This window comes from Asparagus officinalis, chromosome 5 (genome assembly GCF_001876935.1).
Source record: "Asparagus officinalis chromosome 5, Aspof.V1, whole genome shotgun sequence".
Taxonomy (NCBI): domain Eukaryota; kingdom Viridiplantae; phylum Streptophyta; class Magnoliopsida; order Asparagales; family Asparagaceae; genus Asparagus; species Asparagus officinalis.
Window position 1 is genome coordinate 4,027,667 of NC_033798.1, and position 9,056 is coordinate 4,036,722.

A 9,056-nucleotide genomic window follows, 5' to 3' on the forward strand; every position below is an offset into this window, starting at 1 on the left:
AAAGTTCAGGAGTCATTTCTAAAACACCCTAAAGTTTAGGGGTTTTATGTGAGATAAAAAAGTGCAGGGGGCTTTGTGAAAAATTACCTTATTACAATAGTGGGAAGATTTTTCTCATTGGTTTCCTCGTGTTTGCATGAGATTGAAACATGTACCGATCTGATTTTCTTATGTAAATGCAGATTATGTATGAAAATGGAGCCAGCAAGTTTTGGATATACAACACGGGGCCTTTGGGCTGTTTGCCTCAAACACTTGCATTGAGGAAAAAGAATGATAGCGTGCTCGATGACTTTGGATGCATGGCTGATTACAACAATGCCTGTAAAGTTTTCAATGCTGGGTTGAGTGATTTGTGTGACGAACTTAGATCGAAATTCAAGCAAGCTACAGTCGTTTGCACTGATAAATATACCATCAGATATGATCTTGTTGCCAATCATACCAATTATGGTGAGTTACACACAAACTGACTTCATAGATCTTCTCCATTGTGATTAGTTGCTTTATCAATTATAAACTGTCTATCATTCAGCGCACAATTATGATTTATTTTGAATGAAAAACAGTGTTGAGAATGGTTGGTCCAAACCATTAATCCCACATGGAAAAATTGTAGAACTCAACATGGGTATATATGTGAGGGATTGTCTTCACATAGTAACGAGACCTTTCAAGTTAAAACCCTACACCTGTGGCCTAAAAGGTGTTTAAGTTGGGGACAATATCGTTACTATGTGTTTGGACCGACAGACCCGGTTGGTGCTTAGGACCCGATCCGTGTGCCCCTCCCACCCAACAATTGGTATCAGAGCTTGATGGTGAATCCACGCACTTGTGAAGCAGTACCGGTAGCTGGACTTGGTGGAGTTAGGTTGAACTCGGTAGAACCTAAGGTGATGAGTCGCTACAAAAAGCGTCCTGGTAGCTGGACTCGGTGGAGCCTATGGTGGAGTTAGACTCAGAGAAGTCGGAGGTGGAGTCGCTATAGTCCTACGTACACCCAGGGGCTGTCAAGGTGGTTGTGCAGGTACCTCGAGTAAGGTGAAATATGGTGTACCTCGAGATGTGCATTGACCAAAGGTGGACGATCTTGCGGACAATGTTGAGTGGTGATCTACATGTACAGTTCAAAGGTGGATTCATGGTGGACTAAGGTATAGGTCCAGGTGGAGCCGGGTGGATCGGTGTTAGTTCAAGGTGGAACCAAGGTGAATCGGTTTGAACCCAGGTGGAGATTGTTGAGAATGGTTGGTCCAAACCATTAATCCCACATGGAAAAATTGTAGAGCTCAACATGGGTATATAAGTGGGGGATTGTCTCCACATAGTAACGAGGCCTTTTAAGTTAAAACCTCACACATGTGGCCTAAAAGGTGTTTAAATTGGGGACAATATTGTTACTATGTGATTGGACCGGCGGACCCGGTTGGTGCTTAGGACCGGTTGGTGCTTAGGACCTGACTCGTGTACCCCCTGTGAATGTGAGGGCCATGGGGGCCACCACATTAATGAGAACACCACGTTCTCTTGAACGCGGAACAGAGCAAGCGGCCCACCCGATTCCGCCTTTAGCAGACTATATATATTCTTTCATGCGTGACCTAGGGCTGTGTGCAAGGAGGTCTGTGATTTTTGGTTTTTTGCGGCTGGCTGCCTACAAGCGTGAGGAGTTCATCCGGAGAAAGAGTTTTCGGCTGTTAAATAGTAGCTGCAGTTAAGGAGATTTTGTGTAGTCCTTTTAAGGGTTTTGTGCATCCCTTTGAGAGAATATTTGTGTGAGGGATTTGAGAGTTTTGTGTGAGGGTTTAGATTGAGAGTGATTGTAAACCCTAGTTGTATTCTCTCCCTTTATTAGTAGATCTCCCCCCTCCTTGCCCCGTGGACGTAGGCAATTTGCCGAACCATGTAAAAATTAGTTGTACTGCTTTTGTGTGATTTGTAATAGCTTTTTAGGATCCCTCGACAGGTCAGTCCTAGAACTGATGAGAGGAAGAGCCGATATCTCACTTGGTTGAGATATCCGCTTCAGATTCTTGTCTCCTTGGTGAGACGGGAATTCTTATTGCGATCTGACTCTCTTGTTGTGCTGTCGAAGTGCTGCCGAAATTTTTGCTGCGCGCAACAAGTGGTATCAGAGCCCAGATTTCAGATCTAGGGTTTTTGGTGGAGGAAGACTCTTGTGTGAAGCTTAGTTCTTGGAGTTCTCGGCTTCGGTTGAGATAGCATTAGGAGTTGCCGTTGGAGATTTCGCTTTCCTCGTGTGGATAGGAGATCTATTTGGAATCCGATCTAGGGTTCAGTTGGGTGGTTCCTAATTCTATCAAATTTGTTCTTTCTCTATAATTTGGAGTTAGTTCGCAATGGGAGAAGAAGGTGAAAGCAGCAAATCGATGGCGGGTACAATACAAGTTGGTTTTCAGAACACTAAAATTAGTGTGGTGAAATATGACGGCAAAATCAACTTTGGTTTGTGGATGAGCGACGTACAGGATGCGCTCAATGCTCAGAATTTGGAAGAGACCATCATGGTCCACGAGAGGCCACCTAAATATGAAGAGGCGGTATAGGAGAAAATGAATAGGAACGCTTGTGGGGTGATCAGGTCCTGTTTGGAACAGGAACTGAAATATGATGTGATTGGGGTGACGTCTGCAATGAAGATGTGGGAAATTCTCAACAACAAGTATCTCACAAAGAGTGTTGAGAACAGGTTGCACTTGCTGCGAAGACTCTTTAGATTTCAGATGTCCAGAAGTACCTCGCTAGCGGCTCATGTGAACAACTATACGAAGTTGTTGTCGGACTTGGCGAATGTTGATGAGAAGATATCGGATGAGTACAAGGCGATTATTTTGTTGGGCTCCTTACCGGATGAGGAGTATGATACCTTCGTGCTCACTTTGTTGAACGGGAGATCTTCTATCAGCTATAGTGAAGTGACTAACGCTTTGACCAATTATGATTTGAGGAGGAAGGATAAGGAGACTTCCCGCGCTAGTACTTCAGGAGAGGCCTTGTCGACGAGAGGTAGAAGCCCATATCCGAAAGGTGGTAATAGAGGAAGGTCAAAGTCTAGAGGCCGCCACCAATTAACAAAGAACCAATGTGCATTCTGCAAGGAGCAGGGACATTGGAAGAGAGACTGCCCGAAGCTCAAAGAGAAGGAGAATAGCAAGAAAAAGGGCCCGAAGGCCAATGAGGTGAACATTGCGAAAGGCGATGATTCCGATGATTCGTGCTTTTCTCTACTGATTACTCCGGAGGTGAACCATGTGGATGCATCAGATTGGATGCTTGATTCCGGCGCTACCTTTCATGTGACCCCTAGGCGAGACTGGTTTGCATCTTTTGAGAAAGTCGACGGGGGCGTTGTTGTCATGGGAAATGATCAATCCTGTGGCGTTTGTGGGATAGGTACCGTACGGATTAGGATGCACGATGGAGTAGTCCGTGAGTTGAAGGAGGTGAGATTTGTTCCTCAACTGAAGAAAAATCTTATCTCAGTTGGAGCTTTGGAGGCGAAGGGATTCAAGGTGACTTTCGAAAACGCTGTAGCGAAGGTTACTAAGGGATCATTGGTGGTGATGAGGGGAGTCCGCAATCGGAATTTGTATTATCTGAAGGGAAGCACCGAGATTGGCCAGGTTGCTTCGGCTATTTCAGAAGCGGACATGAGCAGACTTTGGCACTATAGATTGGGGCACACAGGTGAAAAGTCACTGCAGGCATTGTGCAAGCAGGGGCTATTGAAGGGAGCCAAGAGTGGGAAGATTGAGTTCTGTGAGCACTGTGTTCTTGGCAAGAAGACAAAGGTGAAGTTCGGGACTGCCATTCATCAGACGAGGGGCATCCTGGACTACGTGCACACAGACGTTTGGGGTCCCACCAAGACTGCATCACTTGGTGGTAGACATTGGTTCGTCACTTTTGTAGATGACTATTCTAGGCGTTGTTGGGTGTACACCATGACGAAGAAGAGTGAAGTCCTAGATTTGTTTGTGGAGTGGAAGAAGAGATTGGAACTGCAGACTGGGAGAAAGATCAAGACGTTGCGATCCGACAACGGTGGTGAGTATACTTCTGACCCCTTTCAGCAGCTATGTCGAGACGAGGGCATAGAGAGACACTTCACAGTTAGTCATACACCGCAGCAAAATAGGGTGGCAGAGAGGTTGAATCGGTCTTTACTGGAGAAGATCCGATGCTTATTGTCGCAGAGTGGTTTGGAGAAGATCTTTTGGGCTGAGGTACTTACATATGCGAGCCACCTCATTAATAGGCTACCTTCATCTGCGATTGAGGAGAAGACCCCTATGGATATGTGGTCGGGAAAGCCAGCACATGACTATGACCAGCTCAAGGTATTCGGGTGCCCTGCATATTATCATGTTAGAACTGATAAATTGGAACCTCGAGCTAGGAAGGCCATATTTGTAGGATTCAAGCGTGGTGTCAAGGGATACAAGCTTTGGGATCCAGTTGATAAGAAGATTGTGCTGAGTAGGGACGTCACATTCGATGAGGCTTCTATCTTGAAGCTTCCCAGCTCTCATCAGGTGGAGAGCGACCCGACGGAGGAGATATCGCAGGTGGTGGAGATCGATGCAGCTCCACATTGTCCAGATGGTACAGTATCCATGCAGGTGCCGACTGAGGTGACGCCAGGCGAGCACGACGGTGACACGGAGGATACGAGTACAAATGTGCAGGATCAGGAACCGACGGCTCAGGTTCAGGATTCTATTGCGGCTAGGAGACAGAGGAGAAACATACAGATGCCAGCACGGTATGCCGACACAGTTGCGTAGAGAGTATCGATGAGATGGTGCCTACTACATTCAGAGAGGTCGAGCAGAGTTCGGAGGCTGATTCGTGGCAGGGGGCTATGCAGGAGGAGATGGAATCTCTTCATAAGAACGATACATGGGAGCTTGTTGAGCTTCCAAAGGGGCGGAAGGCAATTGATTGCAAGTGGGTATACACGAAAAAGAAGGGCATTGAAGGCACTCCGTTGAGATTCAAGGCTAGGTTGGTTGCGAAGGGCTATGCACAGGAGGAAGGAATAGATTATAATGAGGTTTTCTCTCCGGTGGTGAAGCATTCTTCGATTCGGATTCTGCTAGCTTTGGTGGCACAGTATGGTTTAGAGTTAGATCAGTTGGATGTGAAGACGGCATTTCTTCATGGTGATCTTGATGAAGAAATATATATGACTCAGCCATTGGGATTCCGAGCTGCAGGGAAAGATAAGTTGGTTTGCAGGCTAAAGAAATCGCTATACGGTTTGAAGCAGTCTCCTCGACAGTGGTATAGGCGATTTGATGGTTTTATGATTGGTCATTCGTACACTCGGAGCCAGTTTGATCCTTGCGTATATTTTCGCAAGTTGAAAGGAGGTGCGTACATCTATTTGTTACTTTATGTCGATGACATGTTGGTTGCCTCTACTTCCAGGTCGGCTATAGATGAGTTGAAAGTTCAGCTTTCAAATGAGTTTGAGATGAAGGACTTGGGTGAGGCGAAGCGCATTCTAGGGATGGAGATCGGCAGAGACAAGAAGAAGGGCAGAATTTGTTTGACACAGGTGGCTTATTTGAAGAAGGTTCTACAGCGATTCCATGTTAGCATGGATACGAAGCCAGTTGGTGTACCTTTGGGAGCCCATTTGAAGCTTTCAGCTGGTCTTTCACCAAAGTCGGTTGAAGATCGAGAGTTGATGTCGAAGACTCCATATGCGAGCGCAGTTGGGAGCTTGATGTACGCGATGGTATGTACGAGGCCGGATTTGTCACAGGCGGTAAGCATGGTATCGAGATACATGCACGATCCAGGAGTGGGTCATTGGGACGCCGTGAAATGGTTTTTGAGGTACATTCGAGGTACGCTCAATGTTGGTTTAGTTTATGAGCGGGACACTACAGATGGGCAGTTATGCATTGGTTATGTTGATTCGGATTATGCCGGGGATTTGGATAAGCGCCGGTCTACGACGGGATATGTGTTCACTTTGACCCGTACGCCGGTGTGTTGGAGATGCACCTTACAGTCGACGGTGGCTTTGTCTACGACGGAGGCAGAGTATATGGCAGTTACGGAGGCTGTGAAGGAGGCTATTTGGCTTCGAGGACTTTTGGAGGAACTTGGTATATCGCAGAGGTCCGTCACTATTCATTGTGATAGCATGAGTGCTATCTATTTGGCGAAGAATCAGGTTTTTCATGCGAGAACGAAGCATATTGACGTTCGTTATCACTTTGTTCGGGATGTTCTTGAAGATGGCGATGTGGAGATTGTGAAAATCCACACGAAGGATAATCCGGCGGATATGCTCACTAAGGTGGTTCCGAGCAACAAGTTTGATCATTGTCGAAACTTGTTGCACATTCGTGATTGTTGAGGCCGTTGGCGGCCATTTGGATGAACTACGTTCGGCTTGATTCCTTGGGCAAGAGGATACGTAGGCAGTCTTTCAGATGCAGCCGGTTTGGATTAGTTGATGGGGTGAGATTGTTTTGGACTCTCGTTTGGGTTCTCGACTTGTTATGGATTGAGTTCGTACTAGACACAACGAGTGGGACATTTGATTGCTTTGGTGTCGGCTTAGTTTTGTGAAAAACTTCACCGAGGTGGAGAATTGTGAATGTGAGGGCCATGGGGGCCACCACATTAATGAGAACACCACGTTCTCTTGAACGCGGAACAGAGCAAGCGGCCCACCCGATTCCGCCTTTAGCAGACTATATATATTCTTTCATGCGTGACCTAGGGCTGTGTGCAAGGAGGTCTGTGATTTTTGGTTTTTTGCGGCTGGCTGCCTACAAGCGTGAGGAGTTCATCCGGAGAAAGAGTTTTCGGCTGTTAAATAGTAGCTGCAGTTAAGGAGATTTTGTGTAGTCCTTTTAAGGGTTTTGTGCATCCCTTTGAGAGAGTATTTGTGTGAGGGATTTGAGAGTTTTGTGTGAGGGTTTAGATTGAGAGTGATTGTAAACCCTAGTTGTATTCTCTCCCTTTATTAGTAGATCTCCCCCCTCCTTGCCCCGTGGACGTAGGCAATTTGCCGAACCACGTAAAAATTGGTTGTACTGCTTTTGTGTGATTTGTAATAGCTTTTTAGGATCCCTCGACAGGTCAGTCCTAGAACTGATGAGAGAAGAGCCGATATCTCACTTGGTTGAGATATCCGCTTCAGATTCTTGTCTTCCTTGGTGAGACGGGAATTCTTATGCGATCTGACTCTTCTTGTTGTGCTGCCGAAGTGCTACCGAAATTTTCCGCTGCGCGCAACACCCCCCACCCCCCCCCCCCCCCCCCCCCCCCCCACCACCACCACCACCACCACCACCACCCCCACCCAACAAACGGGAATGAGTACAATTTAGGAAGTATGATACAGAGAATCATACATCTATAGATATTATTAGATGTTTATAATTGAGAGAGTGATCTCTCTAATGTCTAGGTGGCAGCAGAGCGAATCCGATTCCTGATTGGTTAGAATATTTTGCTATATTTTGATTTGTTTGGAGAAAAATTAGGATGAAAGTAAGAAATGGAAGCAATTTCATGTAGTTCAGGAGTTTGTTTGGGTAAAATTAGCACTTGAAAGTGCAAGTGAACTTCACCACATAAATATCTAGCATTTTAACTTCCGACCAAAATAGACCGAAGTGGATATTGAAAATGAAAACGGCGGAGAGAGAAAATATTTTAATAGTGAGATTCTGAATCCTAACTACTCGTTATTGTTGAAAAATGCAAAAGAAGATATCTCAGTATAAGACAAAATAAGAGTTTTTCTTCCTAGTTTCACACTTCAATCTTCATGCAGGCTAACACTTACCATATATTTCTGACGTGCACACTATTTCACGCTCAAAAAAGTTGCTTTCGCACCATCGCTCCACATCCTGATTGCGACCCCTGAAAGCAGAAGGGGATCAATTTTCTCAAGTCATAGATGTCTATTATTTTAATGTAAAGCTTTGATTCAAAGAACATTAGAATGCGGTAAATATGATAGGTGTTAGATTTGCAATGAATCTCAACAGTTTCATTAAACAACAAACTGTGATTAAGAAAAAAAACAGACCTAATATGTTTCGGCGGTCGAGAGGATCTAGATCTGATGCTAGGATCAGCAAGTTGATGCTGGTTCAATTCTTCTGTAGGTTTCGACTACCCATTGATGCCCTGTTGTAGTCCTGATTAAATAATAGACGGTTGCGATAAAGGAAGAGATTTCATAATGCTTTTTTACAATAGAGAGGGTCCAAATCCAAGGCTAGGATCAACAAACCGATGCTGATACAATACTTTTGCAAGTTCATAATGCCCATTAATGGCCTATTGTGGCCATGACTATAATAGACAGTTATGATCAAGGAAGAGCCTTTCTACTGTTTTTTGACAGTATAGAGGATTGAGACATGATGATACCGTGACCAATGAACCGATGCTGAGTCAACTCTTTTGCAGGTTTCGAGTCCCCATTGATGGCATGCTGCGGCCATGGAGGGCCTCCGTACAACTACAAGGACAGAATGACCTGCGGACAGCCAACGGCTTCGCCTTGTCCGTTGGGCTCTCGTTATGTGAGCTGGGATGGAGTTCACAACACTGAAGTTGCTAATGAAATAATTGCTTCCAAGATTCTCTCTGGGGAATATTCGAAGCCTCAGATTAAGCTCAAGAGTCTTTGCAGATCTAGAAAGCATTGATTTCTTGAACTGAAAGTGGATTAGTTAATATGCTCATTCTTGTAATGTGTTTATGAGAGTATATACGAGGTTGGAGTGGATAAGCGTGAGGTTATTTGGTTGAAATGTGAGGTTTTTATTTGAAGTTTGTGGTTTCAATTCCATGTTTGACTATGAATAATATTAAAGGGTCGAAAAAAAATTTGGGTTAATTGTGAACTGACTCCCTGTAGTATCACCCAATTGAAAAGAGACCCCTTATAGTTTTATATGTTGCGAATAGAACCCATGTACTTCTACTTGTTGTGAATAGAACCCCTTGTATTATTAGCCCAAGTGTGAATTAATTACACCCTT

General features: G+C 45.0%; 1 protein-coding gene across 1 annotated transcript in view; it reads left to right on the top strand.

The window, feature by feature from the left end:
- LOC109843259 (pentatricopeptide repeat-containing protein At1g56690, mitochondrial-like) overlaps positions 1–9,056 on the top strand; it is a 15,085-nt gene extending 6,029 nt beyond the window's left edge. Inside the window, exons 4-5 of the mRNA XM_020412191.1 lie at positions 183–453; positions 8,479–9,056. Of these exons, the coding sequence (XP_020267780.1) occupies positions 183–453; positions 8,479–8,720 (513 nt within the window). The 3' untranslated portion in view covers positions 8,721–9,056. The remainder of the gene's footprint in view (positions 1–182; positions 454–8,478) is intronic.